Source organism: Hemiscyllium ocellatum, chromosome 18 (assembly GCF_020745735.1).
Source record: "Hemiscyllium ocellatum isolate sHemOce1 chromosome 18, sHemOce1.pat.X.cur, whole genome shotgun sequence".
Lineage (NCBI taxonomy): Eukaryota > Metazoa > Chordata > Chondrichthyes > Orectolobiformes > Hemiscylliidae > Hemiscyllium > Hemiscyllium ocellatum.
The window spans coordinates 38016489-38035956 of NC_083418.1; the positions used below are offsets into that span (position 1 = coordinate 38016489).

At 38.8% G+C, this 19468-nt stretch overlaps 1 protein-coding gene across 1 annotated transcript in view; it reads right to left on the minus strand.

Moving 5' to 3' along the window:
* Positions 1–8632: 8632 nt before the first annotated feature.
* accs (1-aminocyclopropane-1-carboxylate synthase homolog (Arabidopsis)(non-functional)) overlaps positions 8633–19468 on the minus strand; it is a 60320-nt gene continuing 49484 nt past the window's right edge. Inside the window, exons 14-17 of the mRNA XM_060838478.1 lie at positions 18754–18895; positions 16744–16886; positions 12217–12370; positions 8633–9819 (exon numbers count right to left, since the gene is read on the minus strand). Of these exons, the coding sequence (XP_060694461.1) occupies positions 9539–9819; positions 12217–12370; positions 16744–16886; positions 18754–18895 (720 nt within the window). The 3' untranslated portion in view covers positions 8633–9538. The remainder of the gene's footprint in view (positions 9820–12216; positions 12371–16743; positions 16887–18753; positions 18896–19468) is intronic.

Here is a 19468-nt window from a genome sequence, read left to right on the forward strand (position 1 = left end):
TTCAAATGACCTCCCTCCCCATCCCCTGACTCCCTTCCCAATCCCTCCCATCCACTGCTCCCTGCCACCAATCGGATTCATTCCTCCCATTGACCAACTAGGTTGTACCATCCACCTGTTCTCACCTATCCCCACTTCACCATCCTGCTCCTGCCACCCCCTTCATCTGCAGCTCCCCCCACATCCACTCCCAGTCCTGAAGAAGGGTTTCACCTGAAATGTCGACTTTTCCACCTCCTGATGCTGCCTCGCTTGCTGTGTTCTTCCAGTCTCCTGTCTGCCTACTTTGGATTCCAGCATCTGCAGTTTTTTTTATCTCTAACCAATGTAACTTGTGTCAGACCACATAATTTTATCTCATTTCCCTGTGATGAAGTCAATACTGCAGCCTGGGCTTTGCCAATATAGTTGGCTTCTCCCATGTGCAGGGCACCTTTGTGGAGCAAACAGTAGGCATCCTAAAGTGGAGGTTCTGATACATTGGTCAGTATACCTCAATGTGCTGCATAAAAACAAAATGCTGGAGAAACACAAGAGGTCTGGTGAAGAGAGAAACCTTTCACATTCCAGGATGCTGGCAGACCTGTGGAGTTCCTTTGGCATTTTCTATTTTCAGTGAATTTTGAGAAGATTTATTGCTCAGGTTGAGGTTTTGGATGGAGGTTTGCTCACTGAGCTGACATTTCATTACCTTACTAGGTAACATATTCAGTGGACCTCACACGAAGCAATGCTGAAAATTTCTGCTTTCTATTTGTATGTTTGGGTTGGGGATGTTATTTCCTGTGGTGGTCACTTCCTGTTCTTTTTCTCAGAGGTTGGTAGATGGGGTCTAACTCTATCAACAAACCCAGACCCCATCTACGACCCCCTGAGAAAAAGAACAGGAAGTGACTTCACCACAGGAAATGACATCACCAACCCAAAGAAACCCAAACATATAAATAGAAAGCAGGAATTTTCAGCATTGCTTTGCGTGAGGTCCACTGAAGATGTTACCTAGTAAGGTAACGAACTGTCTGGAAATGAACCTTTTATCTCAGCAAGCAAACCTACATCCATTTTCTGTATTTGTTTCAGATTCCCCTCATTAGTAATTTTTTTGGACCCTTACAGTATGGAAACAGGCCCTTCATCCCATCAAGTCCATACCAACCCTCCGAAGTGCAACTCACCCAGATCCATTCCCCTATTACTCTACATTAATCCACCTAACCTCCACACCCCTGAATACTATGGGTAATTTAGCACAGGCAGTTCTGTACATCTTTGGATTGTGGGAGGAACCCAGAGTAAACCTATGCAGACACGAGGAGAATGTGCAAGCTCGAGGCTGGAATCTAACTCAGGTCCCTGGCGCTGTGAGGCAGTATTGCTAACCACTGAGCCACTGTGTGTGCTACATAATCCTAGTGTGCTGTCCTCTACAGGGAATGAAACAGGGAGTATGATGGATGCTGAGGAGTTGGTAGAGTGGCAACTGTTTCCTGAGGAGGAAAATGAGGGGGGCTTAATTGACAGCCATGTCCTATAGATCTGTGTAGTGTGAAGTAATCACTCATTGACTGAAAGTTTGCTGTTGCTAAGAGGTCAAACAGGTTTGTTTCAGAAATAAATATGTTTTTTCTTTATGGCTTTTTTTCTTCACTTTTCCTGCTATTATAATAAAGAGCATGTTGGTCCAATATGTCATTCCTAATTTGTTTGGGTACCTACAGATTATCCCTAAGGGACAGGATGGTAAGGGGCATGTCATCTGCCACTGGTGTCCTACCAATGCCTAAAGCAATGAGTGCAGTTTTGCCAACATTTCCAGTAGTCAATGTGCATTTTGTTGGACACTGTGCTGTCAGTAGCTGAGCTAATTAAAAGTTGCAAGAGCCAGTCAGTGTTTCCCTGAAAGATCCATGAACTCTTCCTCAGAGGTGGAGGCGATTGGTGTGATGTTTGGGTGACTGTTTCCTTCATGACGGAGGCTGTGTGATCACCTCTCAAGCCTGGAGAAGACAAGGGGGAAATGAGGTGGAAATAGGGGAAATGTTAAGCATGTTAAGAATAAGTTCAACAGTTGTAATGGGACAGAACAGCACATTTAAATGAATCTTACTCACTTGCTGGGACTCAAAGGTCCATCAGGATCTCCATGACCTTGTCAGCAAATTCAGGGTGCTAGCGTGTCTCTGTTAGCTATTTTTAGAGCCAACTCTTCACATACCAAAACTGTGAAGGGTCATTCCTGGCTTCCAGTGTTTGAACTGGTACACAGCTGGACTTTAAGTATGGGGCTGGTGGAGCTAGTGGAGAAAAGCCCTCAATGAAACTCAAGAATTGACATTCAGGCATACTTGGGAAAATTTCAGCCCAATGTGTGACATATACCAAGTGTGTCATATGTTTTAGATCAACAGGTGTTTAGTGTTAGAAGTTTAATTGCTCACTGGAGGCAAGTGCTAAACAATATCTAAAAAGAATGGAAATCACATGCTTCAGGTTACTAAAATTCAAAAGGTAAATTACACGATTCCTGACTCAGGCGACAGACTGTGTGGAGTTTGCACGTTCTACCCGTGTCTGCGTGGGTTTCCTCCGGGTGCTCCGGTTTCCTCCCACAGTCCAAAGATGTGCGGGTCAGGTGAATTGGCCATGCTAAATTGCCCGTAGTGTTAGGTAAGGGGTAAATGTGGGGGTATGGGTGGGTTGCGCTTCGGCGGGTCGGTGTGGACTTGTTGGGCCGAAGGGCCTGTTTCCACACTGTAAGTCTAATCTAATCTAATCTACACTTACTGTATAAAGTCACAGTTAAAAAGCGAGAATCATAAAATGGCACATGATCTAACCCAGCTATAGAATTAGAAACATGACATTTGCAATTATTCCAATTAAAGAAATGTTAGTCATATGATTTTCCACATGAAAGAAAGTTGTGACATTTGGTTATAAAATTTGGTTAATTTGTATTTATGCCTGGGACAGATAAACATGCAACATTGATATGCGTATCAGTAGTACTTAGTGAGAGTCTTTGTTTCGATTCAGAAAGGGCACAGCCAAGAAACATAACTTGTTTATGTTTGAATTATCGAATCTCTACACTGTGGAAGCAGGCCATTTAGCCCATTGAGTTCATACAACCCCTCCAAACAGCATCCCACTGAAACCAACCCCCTACTCCACTCTGTAATCCTGCATTTCCTATGGCTAACCCACATGTTCCCTAGACACAACACTTTAGCATGGCTAATCCATCCAACTGCACATCTTGGGATTGTGGAAGGAAACCAGGGCACCCAGAGGAAAGCCATGTAGACACAGGGAGAAAGGCAACTGTCTGTGTGAAGTTTGCACAGAGGTTAGAATTGAACCCTGGCGCTAGGAGGCAGCAGTGCTAACCATTGAACCACCATTAGGTAATGATCAAGTGCATGCAGACACTGAGGGAGAGGATTTCTGGTACAATGACCATTCATAGGTGAATATCCTAATACAACGTACCTTGTACAATCGCATATGAGAAAAGAGGACCTGACCTAGATAGTGAAAGGCAACCATAGCTTTGCAGAAGTCAAAGCATTTATGAGACACTGAAAATACTGGTGTATAAAGTACAGACAATATGCCACCAGAAACCCCAGGAAAATTTCAGAAATTCCAAAAAGACTCATGTAATTTACTTTTCTTCCCTTCAATGGAAAGAATCCCATTGGTGGGATAGCCTCTGGCTGTTTCCTTCACTGTCAATACTTGGAATTCAAACTTAGACCTGCTATTCTGTTCAATTTAAGCAAACATGTAAGATTGCTCTGCAGACCCAATGTCTGCAGGATTTAAGTAATCCCCCCACAATCACACAATGCAGAATAAAATACTTAAGTGGCAATTATGTGAAATTTTACTGGACAGATACATAGACAATACAAAATAAAACTTAATTTTATAATAATGATTACATTAAAAGGTACGTTTCAAATAGTTTCACAATCTATAACCATATCTATCATGTTGAATTATTATTGTACAGAATTGGATGTAATAATACTTTATATGAAATACATTTGCCTTTCCTCCCTTGATAAGGTTCACAACATAGATGCACAATTAAGTTTTGTGTAACAGTTATGTACATCAGCTCTGAGTAGTTCTGCCACATGGGAACCTAATAGTTGTCCAAAGATTCTGATATGAGAAGTGACACATAATGTTTGTGTCCCATTTGAACTATTAAAGAGAACATTATACATTAAAGAAAAATGAAAGACAATTTTTTCAATAAAACATCATGCTTCTGTACTCCATGGTATCTTTAATACTGTCAGAGAATAGAACCTCCAATGGTCTGATCAGCTTTCAAAGCTCAGTGTGAAAGAAGTAGGAAGATAATGTTTTCACATGTTATCAGGTTAGTCTGACTGAGTAGTGAGAAATACTTCTCAATTAGTTATATTTTAAAAGTTCCCATTTGAAACAAGTCACTGCTGTTTTTTCTAGACAATAGGAACTTGACAATTATCATATTTTCAAAATCAGCAGTTACACATACCAAATGTTGAGAGAATTTTGTTCACACAAAACCTATTTGAACCTCACATTGCCACCTAATTATCCAGATAAAACCAAACTCACATCTCACTTCAAGAATTAGTGACAATAGTTCCAATCATATGTTGTGAAAAGTTATTCCTCCAAAACATTGCTCCCTTCCTGCATCGAACATACATCATGAAAGGGGTCACGTGATACAATTAGTCATGCAATGAATTGGCCTTCACTGACAAGATTTATTAATAAAACCTTGAAGATTCCCACAACAGCAACTCAATATTTACAGAAAAAGAATGACAATTTATAAATGCTCATAATCTGAAAAAAAAATTGAAAATCATAGAAACAAAGACTGATATGGCACACATGAATGCCATTTGGTCTAACGTACTTGTGCCTGTTCTTTGGTGACAGTATTCAATATGTCTCATTCCTCTACAATTGCTTTCCCTTCAAGTATATCCAAACGATAGAATTCACAGCATGCTTTTCCTCACCTTTAAAAATACACATTTCTGGAAAACACTTTCAAAGGAGTCCATGCTAAAAATATTTTAACATCTTTTTCCATTTAAGTCAGTTTTTGCCTGAATTAAATGAAACATACTTTGGTTAAAAATAGGCAACTTTGACATTTCTTACAAAGTTGCAACAATTTCAGAATTGAAAAAAATAGGGGCTGCAAAAAGATTAAAATCTTCAAAGGATGGTGTTTAAATCGAACCGATCAAAAACAAATATTACCCAAACTGCAGCATATCCGTTGGCCTGACCTACATATCAGCCTCATTTTCCAGCGCCCCAAAATTATATTTTTGCATATGTTTACTGTGTAAAGTGAAGCACCATTTTTTGGAGGGATTTTCAGTCTTCAAAGGCCAATTTGTGTGCTGACTTCCATGGTTGGAATTATTTTGCCATTCATTTGGCATCACGGTCAAAATGATGGGAATTTCTTCCTAACAGCAAGGTGGGCGAAACTACACCATATATCCATATCTTTTTCTTAGCCCCCACCGCCAACTCTGCTGTAACAGTTCAAGAGGCTGTTCATCAGCATTTTCTCAAGAACCATTAAGAACAGTTTTTAAATGGACCTAAGCAGCAATGCCCACATCACATAAAGAGATAAAAAAAATAAAATTCCCAGAAACAAAAAAAATCCTTTTTGAAGGGGTAAATGTAGGGGAAAGGGTCTGGGTGGGTTGTGCTTCGGTGGGTTGGTGTGGACTTGTTGGGCCGAAGGGCCTGTTTCCACATTGTAAGTGATCTAATCTAATCTTTCCTTGAATAGAAATCCTGAGGAAGAGTACTTGTTTAAATGACAAAACCAAAATTTCTCCTCATATGCTACATGTAAAATTGCTCAAAACAAATTAAACAAGAGGCATAAACAAACACTGCGACACAAGTTTAAATAAATTTGGCACAAAATTCAATTAAACATTAATAAAACACTGGATGTACTAGATATTAAGTTACAGTAATATATATTTTTGTCATGTTCAAATAATACATCCAAGTAAAAGCACCATAATTTCACCAGAATACATAACTTATACTATAACATAACCATCCAATTGCACAAAAGCTTCAACCTGGCCATGGGATTCCAATGCAACCCAACAACCTGGAAAAATCACTTTCAACAGATCATAAACAGGAATATTCCAAATGATACACTGAAATATAAATTTGAAAATCTATCTAGATCAACATTTAAGAGATCTTTCCTCGGTGTTTAAAATCACTTAGTTTCCTAGCACTATCATTTTTTTGTCAAACTGACTTACATGCAATATAGTGCAGGGTTGTCATAATATAGAAGATTTACAAAAGTAATTTTCACACCACCTAAATAACTCCATTATTTTTCCTTCTATAATTTGCTTTCACTTAACACAACTAGAAGCCATAACTAAACACAAAACACACTCTGAAGCCAGCCTTTGGTTTCATTCATGAAAAACGACAGGGAAAACCAAATATGCTTCTGGTAATTATTGGTCATGCAGTCTTTCACAGTGAAAGACTTCATTAATTGTCACTCGTTTGATGATGGCCATTTCCCACAGCCATGAGCAACTTTTACATAAAATCAGAAACATTCTTTGATCAACAAATTTGCCAAGATGTAAACGAGCTAAATTATACTCCAAACATTTGTTGTTTACCAGCTTCCTTGAACAAGAGGTCTGGGAATCCACTGTGGATGTAAAGAGCAACAGAAATTTTAACAGTAAACAGAAAATGACAATCATCAAGCAAAAAAGGTTAGTTGCTCAGGTTTGGCCCTTTGTCTGAACTACACTCAAGTCTGAGTAATCCACAGATTTTCTTTATTTTTATACAAATAATTTCTATGAACAGTTTCATGATTTCTCCCTTCTAAATGCATTAGGGTTTGAATGCTACATATCATTAGCAGACAAAATGAGAAATGACTTTTTTGTTGTTCTAAGGAGCATGCCATCCACCTCTCTAAAAAAACATAATACACTACACTAAATAACAATTTAATTAATACATCAGCTACAAACTCCAAGTACCTGTACTACTGCAAGCACTGAATGAAAAGTAGTACGAACCATCTTCACCAACTTATTAAAACTTAAATGACCTATCATTCACAATTATGGCTTGTATTGTTGGTATGGAATTTAGCTCATTTGCAACCTGCACTACATGACCAAACTGGATTCATTCCAGTACAGTTCACAGAGTATGGCAGTAAGGTTTACAGTACTGTACTGATAACTGTAGATGCTTTTTAATATTAAAAAAAATTAACAACTTGCTATCATTTTGTAATGACAAGTTGAGGGAAGTCAGTGTTAAGGAAGAGAATGTATTATCACAGTAAAAAGCAATATGAACACCAAATATTGCCAGGTTGAGTAATCACAGAACAGATTCTGAATAAAATGCCTTCCTCTATGCTTCAAATGGTGAGCTCAAAATCAAAGTGACTGCATATTCACACGTTTCCTTTCTCACATTCCAACCATTCAGTAGGTCCAGGAGTGTGATTGTCATACGCTGTGGAGACAAATCACTGGCAGCTTAGTGCCATAGTCTCACACCCATCAGGAAGTCAATTGAGAGTTTCTATTTCACATCAAATCCTTCAGTCAGCAAACAGATGGGAATTCCATGAACTTGGCTTCCATGCAGGCAAAATAACAAATGAAGCAGTTGATGGACGATTCTTCTGCGTTAAGCTGTGTAATATTTCCTACATTTGTTTTATTTAATGAAATTATAAATGTATTTGAAAAAGATTCCTATGATTGACACAGAACTAAATTGGCAACTGGAGAAAAATTTCTGCTCCCAACATGACTAATATAACTTGTTTGATTTATATAGCACCTTTAATAAAACAAATGCACTTTATTGGAGCACTATCAAGAAAAAAATGAACTCCTAAAATGAAGAGATTAAATGGCTGACTAAAAGCTTTGGCAAAGAGCTATTGTTTCAGGATTATCTGAAGTAGCAAAGAGCTATCATAATAGAGTTCCAGAGATTAGGATGTTGATGGTTGAAGGCATGGCGACCAATACCAGGATGAAGGATGTGAGGGAATCACAATAGAGAGATCACAACATACAATGAGTTAAATCACTGTGACACCGAGACTCTACACTCCTCACTCTCATTCTTGGCAGTTACATTTTTTATTTGAGTAATTCTAAAATATCAATAGTCTTGTATGTCAACCAATATTACCTCTTATTGAAAATAATGTATCTAGAGCTCTACAGATAAGCAGCTCTATATATTGGTTTTATTGCTAAACTTTACCCATTAAGAATGAACTCAAAGCTTTAGTACATGGGAATGTATTTACCTTCTCCTTTCAATACAAAGTCCATGACAGTGATCTTTGTATACAGAAGATTGACTTGTAATATTTAATTAGTTTCCATGAGTGGAGGTGGAAGGAGACAATTCATTTCCTTTTTTCTGTTATATGTTGAGGTCTATAAAATAGTCAGACTGTTTTGTATTAGTGCCCCACAATGGGTTGAATTTTTCACAAAAGCATTAAAAACATTCTTAAAAAATGAAATTTTCTTGCAAACTTTGAAACATAAGTGCCAGGATAATTAATAATAACATCCTACCCAGTGCACTACTGAAGAAAGAATTTTCCTTATTACTATTCTGGTGAATAAAAGTCAAATTTATGAACTAGAGTTCCATAAAATTTAATATTGTGTAATTAGAAGATCTGGACTGGAGATTTTGTGAATGGATGACAATATGAGCAAAGATTTTGAGGAGCAGGTGTTGGATTGGGGTGGACAAAATTAAAAATCACACAACACCAGGCTATAGTCCAACAGGTTTATTTGGAAGCACTAGCTTTCGAAGTGTTGTGACCACCTGATGAAGAAGCAGTGCTTCGAAGGCTAGTGCCTCCAAATGAACCTGTTAGACTAACACTAGCAAAGTACTTTTAGATCAATTTATTTCTCTTGGAGAAGATAAGTCCTATCTTTAAATAAGTGGACATATAAAGAAGCAGCATGTACTGAATTTCTCAGTATCCTATCACATTCTGCTATCGTTCAAGATAGTGTATTGTATTAGATTCACAATGATGGTATGACAAAGATACAAAATTTTACATTCCTATATCTTCTATCTTCATTCAAAATCAATAAACAGACTTGTGAATATTGACAATACAATGTGTGATGGATGGCGAAACTTCCAAAAGCATCACATGGTAAAACATGAGGACAATCATAAATTAGTCTTCAAATACTGGAGAAAGTGGATGAGTGAACATGCAAAATTAAAGACAGGTGGAAAAAAATTGCAAAATATCAGCAGTGTCATACAATACCACTTCAGTGTTAAGATATGTTACCAATTTTTCAGCAAGTGTGGGAAAGTCATGGGAAATAATCCACAAGTATTTTACAAATTTGAAAGCAATCACTGATATATTCCAATCAATGCATTCTTCTGAAATTACAGAGGCAGATTATTTCTCTGCAAGTTTGCAGAAAACATCATAAACTTCTGGATTCTCTTGCGCAAAATGCTCAGGTGTATTTCTCTGTAACCAGTCGGTTGATCGGATCTGTTGGCGCAATAGTCCAATTAGACCATCCAGGGCGGGATCAGGTGGAGACTGCTGGACACCAATTTCGAATATATCCTCAACAACTTTGGTTCTATTCTCAGAGTCAGAATTGGATCCTTTTTCAATTGACTGGATTTTTGAATCCTGCTCTTCCAAAACCTTTCTAAGCCTCTGCATTCCTAAGCAAAAGAAGAGTGAAATGTTAAATTGGTTTTGGAAGCAATAATTTATAAAATTTAGGAAAATTAAAGTAAAAATAACTTTCAAACATACTTTACTAAGCTACTTACCACATTAAAGTAGGCAGTAAAATTATTTTGAATTTCTTTGTCACTTCATTCAAAGTTTTGGCTCGACTTCGAACAACCATAATGCAACTTTCTCAGAAACCATGGGGCAAACCATTGTGAACATGATTTTTAGAACAAAATGGTGGTGCGGGACCACTTTTAAAGGCATCCAAAAAGCAGTTCCATGGGCAGAGCACTTGAATGGCAGGTCTGGGTGCATGCCGAAGAGCTCAAGGAAGTCTAATTTTTGACACTTTTGTCAAAATTGTGGCGGACTTACCCAACTCTTTCCATCTGTTCTAAGAGTCAGTCAGAAGTCTGTGCAGAGGTCTCTTGACACTTTTGGAGGGCAGGCCACCCCCGCTTTGACTCCAGCCATCCCTCCACAGGCACTTGTTTAAAATTTATTTTTGGGCAGCACGGTGGCACAGTGGTTAGCACTGCTGCCTCACAACGCCAGAGACCCGGGTTCAATTCCCGCCTCAGGCAACTGTCTGTGTGGAGTTGCATATTCTCCCCTTGTCTGTGTGGGTTTCCTCCAGGTGCTCCGGTTTCCTCCCACAGTCCAAAAATGTGCAGGTTAGGTGAATTGGCCATGCTAAATAGTATTAGGTGAAGGGGTAAATGTAGGGGAATGGGTCTGTGTGGGTTTATCTTCGGAGGGTTGGTGTGGACTTGTTGGGTCGAAGGGCCTGTTTTCACACTAAGTAATCTAATCAAACTGGGTAGCCCCTTAAAATGAGCACAAGGATCGCAAATGCACAATCATGTAATTTATAGAATTTAATGTAAACACACCAGTTCTTTTTGTTTGTATGAGGCCAACATTTATTGCCTAGCCCCAATGAGTCAACCACATTTCTGTGGGTCTGGAGTCACACATAGGCCAGTCCAGGTAAGGATGGCAAATTCCTTCCCTAAAGGAGGTGAGTGAACCAGATGTGCTTTTCTGATTATCAACAGTGGGTTAATGGTCATTGTTAGACTCTTAATTCCAAATTTTATCTGGCATGGCGGAATTCAAACCCAGGTCCCCAGAACATTACCTGGCTCTCTGGATTAACAATCCAATGATAATACCACATGGCTGTTGTCTCCCCTTCCTCTGAGGAAGAGGTCCAACTAGATCAACTGGCCAATGTCAGGTCTTTCCTGGGATTCATGAGTAGAAATCCCAGCTGGTAAGAACTGCCAGCTGCACAGTACCTTACTGTCAGTAATGCAACCAGAGGAAGCCTAAGATCACTGAGGATCCAGGCCAAATGTGAGTAAGGTCAGGATAGGGTTCAAAAGGGAGGCTTGACAGTCGGACCCATTCACAGGGTTTCGTTAGCAATTACCCTGCATGACGCTGAATTCCTTGATCATGCACAAAGTATTTTTGAAAGAGTGATCCCACACTCAACACACCGGCAAATTCGACAGGTAAAGCTGTACCTTTGGCATTTAATTCCTGAGCTACCACTACACCTCCATTTGGAGCAGAGATTATAGGAATCAGTTGGCTCACTAATGAGCAGGCACATTTCCCCGATTGGGCTCTTGTGGCCTCAGACCCAATTCTCGACACTTTTCCTACCACTAAGGAGACAGCCATGCAGCCTCGCCATGATTAAGGGGTTCCAGCTCAATATTCCCTGTCACAATGGGCCAGATTAAATCCAGCCGAACTAAATTTTTGTGAAAAATTGGTGCAGTGTGTCAAATGTGCAGGGAGAGGAAGTGCATAATACATGATCTGGTGCAATAAGTGTGATTTGTGGGATAGGGGAAGGCCTTACTAAAGAATCCCCGATTTGGAGGAGGCAGTATTGGACTGTGATGGACGAAGTTAAAAATCACACAACACTAGGCTATATTCCAACAGGTTTAACCTGCTGGACCATAACCTGGTGTTGTGTAATTTAAAAAGAATCCCAGTTTTACTATTAACATTAGAACATAACAATTGCACGCAGGGGTCCTTAGTCTTTAAATAGGGATGTGAATCCAATAATGCCAATGATAATTGATGCTTTCATATTCTGAAAAACATGCACAGAGTTGAAACTGCACCATATTGTATCTGTTGGTTAATCAGTGTAATCTCCAGCATCTGTAGTCTTCGCTTTCTTCTAACCAGTGTAACGCAGACACAAACGTTTATCAACATCTGCATTTTAATTATACACTCCTCGGGTAAAGGAATGGGAGCTGTGGAAACATACATTTGGAAGTGATGGAGACATAAAGAGAGAGAAGAAACTGAAACCAACAAAGTGAAGATATTTTCATCAGTCTACTCACCTAACTGTAGCCGGTAGGTTTCATCAGCAAATACAATGCGGAACCAGCCAGGCTCACAGCAGCCAAATGACCTCCCATTGATGAGAAGAATTTTATTCTTGACAAATCGCTTCAATAGTTTTTCCTCTTCTTCAAATGTCGGATTCTTTAAGTACTGGATCAGAAGAAATGAAAGTATTATATTCTGTGGTTTTCACTCCTGCAGTTCATCTGCTGAATTACCCAACACACTTTTAAATCCTTTCCTAGGGTGGGAAAGGGCTCAAAGCATCCTAATGTACAGACATTATAAAGTAAATTACATAAATTAAGTATAAACTGGCAGAATCCAGTTATATCATATTCAGGGTTGCTAAAACTCCATGATTCTTCAGAGCCTTGTGCACCAGGAGGACAGACATTAAATGAAATCCTCTGAAAAAAATCCATGCTAGCCCCCTCTACCCTTATAAACCATCATTCATGGTCTTTAAATGTGTTACTAGCTCTCTCATCAGTTCTTGCTATTCCCACAGGAAGAAAGTGAGGTCTGCAGATGCTGGAGATCAAAGTCGAGAGTGTGGTGCTGGAAAAGCACAGCAGGTCAGGCAGCATCCGAGGGAGGTGTTTTCCAGCACCACACTCTTGACTTGCTATTCCCACAACTTTGTCTGAAATTCTCCAATTGACTTCTAAGCAATGAAATCGATCTAACAAGAGTTATAAATCGCCTCGATGAGTATGCACAGCACTTAATCTTATATTCCATGGCCCGTCTGCAGGGACCACCCCTTTCAGCGAGTTCATTTCAGATCATTCAGACCATCACTTGTGTCCTTGTCATCTCTGGACTGAACTAATTCAAGTGTAATTATCTTTAATTAGACCTCGGATGGTGCCAGTCCTTTGCATTTTTCACACAAAATTGCTTATATTGATATGTAGAGGTACAACATCCAAATTTGTCACGTCAATGAACCTTTCAGCAATATAGCACAGATCAGTTACATCATAGAGATGATGATAGATACAAACAACATCTCCTTTACTGTTGATGTGTTACAATGGCCAGAGGAACTCAAAATTTTTTTAAAAATCACTAAATGATCAAGTAGATATTTGTTATGACCCCATAGAGACCCTCAAAGTTTAAAGAGAAATTCAAATAGCCAGTGATTCACTGAAAAATGAAACTACAAAATTCTGCATTTAAAAGAAATTAATTTTCCTATATAAGAATAAACTCTCATGTCACAGAGTCATAGAGATGCACAGCATGGATACAGACCCTTCGGTCCAACCCATCCATGCCAACCAGATATCCCAATCCAATCTAATCTAATCCCAACTGTCAGCACTTGCCCCATATCCTTCCAAACCCTTCCTATCCACATACCCATCCAAATACCTCTTAAATGTTGCAATTGTACCAGCCTCCACCAATTCCTCTGGCAGCTCATTCCATACACGTACCACCCCCTGTGTGAAAAAGTATCCCCTTAGGTTTCTTTTATATCTTTCGCCTCTCACCCTAAACCTATGGACTCCCCAACCCCAGGGAAAAGACTGTCTATTTACCTTATTCATGCCCCTCATGATTTTGTAAACCTCTCTAAGGTCATCTCTCAACCTCCGACGCTCGAGGAAAAGCATCCCCAACCTGTTCAGCCTCTCCCTATGGCTCAAATCCTCCAACCTTGGCAACATCCTTGTAAATCTTTTCTGAACCCTTTCAAGTTTCACACCATCTTTCCGATAGGAAGGAGACCAGAATTGCACGCAATATTCCAAAAGTGGCCTAACCAATGTCTGCAACATGACCCCCCCCCCCAAACTTCTGTACTCAATTCTCTGACCAATAAAAGAAAGCATACCAAATGCCTTCTTCACTATCCTATCTACCTGCAACTCCACTTTCAAGGAGCTATGAACCTGCACTCCAAGGTCTCTCTGTTCAGCAACACTCCCTAGGATCTTACCAGTAAGTGTATAAGTCCTGCTAAGATTTGCTTTCCTGAAATGCAGCACCTCGCATTTATCTGAATTAAACTCCATCTGCCACTTCTCAGCCCATTGGCCCATCTGGTCCAGATCCTGTTGTAATCTGAGATAACCCTCTTCGCTGTCCCCTACACGTCCAATTTTGGTGTCATCTGCAAACTGACCAACTGTACCTCTTATGCTCGCATCCAAATCATTTATGTAAATGACAAAAAGTCTTTCTTTATACTTTACATCAGAAGCAAAACAAACACAATCACAGACTGTTTAGACTATAAAGTTCCAACAAACATTCCTTTGGAATTTTTCACTTTGACTTTCCCGAGAAAGCCTTTGGAAACGTATCAAGTGCTTGAAGGTTATCCACTTGGAACTAACTCCAAAACTTTCCATAGAGATCATGTAAAATCTGAACTTCTCAGCTCAAGTTTGACCTTCACCGACAATCCCAGAATCCCAACCAAGGCTCCACTGGTAACCATTCATCTCTATGGTAGCAGAGGTAAGTAAGAATGGTTATTAAGTTTTTCAAATAATAATTAAGCTTCAAAGCTAAATCTTATGATTCTGGAACTCATAGAAAACTTTTATTTCTCTCAGTTCTCACCAAGAAATTGTTTTTTTTTCAAAGGTACTTCTAGCTCCTCTGGTCTGGGAACTACATCTTTGCAAAGACAACTGTCGACATCTCATTAAAAACTGAAAGAACTGTGGATGCTATAAATTAGAAACAAAAACAGAAGTTGCTGAAAAAGCTCAACAGGCCTGGCAGCATCTGTACAAAGAAATCAAAGTTAACATTTCGGGTCCTCAGAACTGATGGTAACTAGCAAAATATTGGTTTACGTGCAGAAGATTGGTTTGGTGGGTGTGTGTGTGTGTGTGTGTGTGTGCGCGCGCGCGCAGTTGGTGGTGTTGGGGGAAAGGGGGCAGTGTAAGGAATAAATGATAGTTAGCAATAGAACCCAAAGAGAGAGGACAGCTGGACAGACGAAGGAGTTGATAACAATTTAGCTGGAAGGATGAATAGCTGTTAATGGATAACAATAGGCAGACTATGCAAATACAAGGACAGGTATGTGGGATACGGGGCTAAAACATGGGAGAGTTCAGGCCCTAAAATTATTGAATTTGATATTAAGTCCAGAGAGCTGCAGGATCTCCCAGCAGAAAATGAGCTGCTACTCTTCCAGCTTGCGCTGAGCTTTGCTGGAACACTGCAGCAAGCCCAAGACAGAGATGTTGGCCAGGGAAAAGGATGGTGTCTTAAAGTGGCAGGATCTTTTTTTGAAGGCTGAACATAGATATTCAGAGAAGCAGTCACCCAGTATATACTTCATTTCCCCTATGTAGAGGAGGTTGCATTGCAAGCAGCAAATGCAGTAAACTAGATTGAGAGAAATGCAGGTGAAGTGCTGTTGACACTTCATGTCTACCAAGAAACTCATGTAAATAGCTCACTGTTTAGTGTTTTCAAGATGACCCCATTTTAGAGACACATCGATATTTTACAAACCCCGACGTTTCCTCATATTTTACATTTAACACTTCAGTTTCCAAAATTAAAAGTTTTTTTTCTAAACTGTACGAAGTACGGTATCAAATATTTGCAAATAATTCTCAAAACAGATTTACTTTTTTGCAATTTTACTTCAATACGAATCAGAATCTATATAAAATAGGGGCAAGTTAACAGACAAATCGCATTTGGTATAAACTATAAAATACAAACAGAAAGCAAATACTACAAAATCTACCTCATGAATTTGTTAGGAAAAGGGAACACCTCCTCTCTCCAGTTTTGCTTTCCTTTTTTTTATATGTCACACAGCCTCTGTATTTTAATGATTTGAAGATGCCGGTGTTGGACTGGGGTGTACAAAGTTACAAATCACACAACACCAGGTTATAGTCTAACAGGTTTAATTGGAAGCATTAGCTTTCGGAGCCCTGCTCCTTCATCAGATGTTGGACTGTTGGACAATAACCTGGTGTTGTGTGATTTGTAACTCTGTAATTTAACTTCTATTCTTTCGTATTGCTTCAAGGTCACCAGATCATAGACCAGTATTTTTATTATCCAAAGTTTGTAATTGATCCTTTTCCAATAAATACAAGCCCATAAAATTCCACTTCAAAACCTAATAGCAATAAGAAAAATTTAAAGTAATTACAATATTTTCTTATTGCTATTACTTTGGGCTCAAGAACTGATACAGCCTCAATAGACAGTTATATTTTTCCATTATTGCACATACAAACTTCAATTGAACCAATCTGCAAGAAAGCATGGACACATATCTACTAAAAACAGATTCAGACTTTGTCAATTTCATTGTACTCAAGATGTCGCATGGAAAAGGGAAGTGTGATTCCAAGACTGAAATCCAATACTTTACAAGATCCAAATTAGAAAAGAATTTGTAAGTAACGTGTCACTTTATCAATTGACACAGCTGAATAAATTACACTTAATCCCAATTCAATCCTTAAACCAGTACAAAACAAGACAGACGATTGAAAAGTAAAAATAATTGCACACATTACCTTTCTGAAATCAGCCCAGATATACAAGCCTGCATGCCTGTTCAGGAAAGGAATGCCCATTGCTCTGAGTTCATTTGCTACACATTTGTGGGCAGTTTTCAATCTGGCTTGATTTGTTGGCAAAAACACCTGACTGATCCAATCTATAGAACAGAGAGTGAGGGGGGAAGAAATATCAACTGAGTGGATTATTGTGGCTTGAGGCACCAAGAAATTTTAAACCCCTTACAAAACTAACACATTTATATTATGTCTTTCACAATTTCAGGATGCTCCAAAACACCAACAGCCAATGGAATACTTCTGAAGTGTAGTCAATGTTGCAACATAGCAAACATGGCAGTCAATTTTCACGGGGCAGGCTCCCACAAACAGCCACGTTATAATGAAAAGTTAATCTAGTTTTAGTGATATGGATTGAGCCCATAACTATTGACCAGGACAGTGGGAATAAATCCTTTAGCCTTCTCTGAAATAATGCCATGGGGTCATTGACATCCACCTGAGGGGATTCACGCAATATCTGACTAACTTGTCAGTCAAAAATTTTTATCTCTGAAAACAGAGTGTTCCCTCAGCACTACATTGATGCACTCAAGCTTCAGGAATGGGATTTGGACCCAGAACATTCTCACCTCAGGGTCAAGGGAGTTTAACCACAAAGAAAACCTGATCTTTCAAGGTGCTACAGTTAACATTTCATGCTGGAAAATTGCAATTACTTAGTCATATTGGTTTAAAAGCTAATGCTACAATAATGGCCTTATAAATCTTTGCCTTATAAATTTCCACATTAATATCCACAATCACGCTGATATTTTCCACACAAATACTTAATGTTTTGTTTAGTACAGCATCATGTTAAATGCTCCTCAGGTAGAAGGTATAACCTCATGGATTAAGTACTTTGTTTATAACTCATGCTGCCAATAATGTGAGCTCTCTAACCTCAATAGAATATTACATACCTTTAGGGAAACAGAGCATGGTGCATGTAACAAATAGAAAATATCTTATTTGACATTTGACTTCACAGGGTGGCATGTGATGGCACAAAGCAGAGTTTACAGCCATTAAAATGACTGAAAAATAGGCATTTTATTTGTCTGAATTCTTCAAAAGCTCAATGAGGAGTCTGATCATTGCAAGGTCTTTCAAGTACAGACACTGGCCAGAATCCTTCAAAGCATGAGTGCGTCATTAACTTACTCTTTTACAGGAGTAACAGATCAAAAGATAAAAGATAGACTTATTAACTACAAAATACAAACGTAGCAAGTATCAGATTTGGGGAGTTGTAATTTACTACATTAACTATTCATTTCTGAAATAATATTTATTTACTCATGGGCTAATTAAGGAAGTTATATGTGTTTTGGTGGGTTATTGTACTCTAACCATCACTCTCTTCAGGGTTAATGCTCTATAAGAACAAAAAGATGCCAATTTTGTTTCCATGTATGAGTTAGTTGATGTCAGCAGCACAATAATTGACTGGCATTGTTATTATTTTCTGCAAGTACAGCAGCAAAGATAAATAATTGGACAAGATTTCCTGACCTCTATACAGTCAGTTATATCAACTGTAGACAGTGCATACGTATCTGTTAAATGTGTCTGATGAAAAAAGGAACTACCATCAGTTTATCTGCAATACTTGCTGGCATGCACTATGTAGGTTCTTATATGAGAAATGTTATGTTTGATGAGGTGCTGGAACAACCGGTGCGTGTACAACTCTTCATCAACAGGGGCAGTATCTTCAGGACAGCAGCGAGGAAGAGATAAGGAAGGTTTCGGAATTAGTTACAAAGAATACATATTGTTAATGATGATGATCTTTGACACCTGCTTGCCAGCATTTACCATAAAAGCATAACTGTTTTGCAGGAGGTCTTCAATCGGTGCAAGATAAAACCGTCCATTTTGTATACTAAGCTCGCTACTTATGTGACACACAAGTCCCACAGAGACACAGAATAAGTTAACTCTATACTGTGACAGATGTACCTTGATCGCGTAATAACTGTGCTACCATATATTGGATAGGACCTGGAACACCATGGAAGCATGCCAACTGGCCAAGGGCACTGATAACATCTGTATTTTCAGTGTACAGTGTACCAACTCGAATTCCACTGGCTGCAAAATCCTAAGAAACAATAAAACAAATATAACTTCACAGTTTTAGGCTCTTCTGTTTTCCGTCGCACCATTTTGCCATGCATTTCTTCACAGTCACCTTCAGTAAGTATACCAAGCAGCAGATTGGCAGGTTCGCCCCAGTTTAAAAAGAACTGCTAACAAATGGTTCATCAACAGGATTTCCACTTGAGTAAAATTCAGCATTAGTGCCCTTTATGCCAAATACTAGTTTTTTTACTAGGAAGGCTATGACCATTTAAGAGATTCAGGCAAAGGCATTGTTAGTTAAGTAAAAATAAACTGGGACACGTTTCAACCAGGTAAATATAGAACACAAAGTCAACAGTCACACAACAGTAAAACTCAACAACAATTTATCTTTAAGGTTCATGGAAGTGTTTACTATCAGCACATAACTGAGTATTCTTTCCATTTGAATAACAAAACTCTCAGACACGAAGATTTTACACAGGAATAAAGGACTGATTTTCCCAGGCCTTGAACAACACGAGCAAAGCAGAGACAGTTTGGAAAATTTTGTGTGAATCGAAAAATTCAATTTTCAATGCTGAGAAAATTT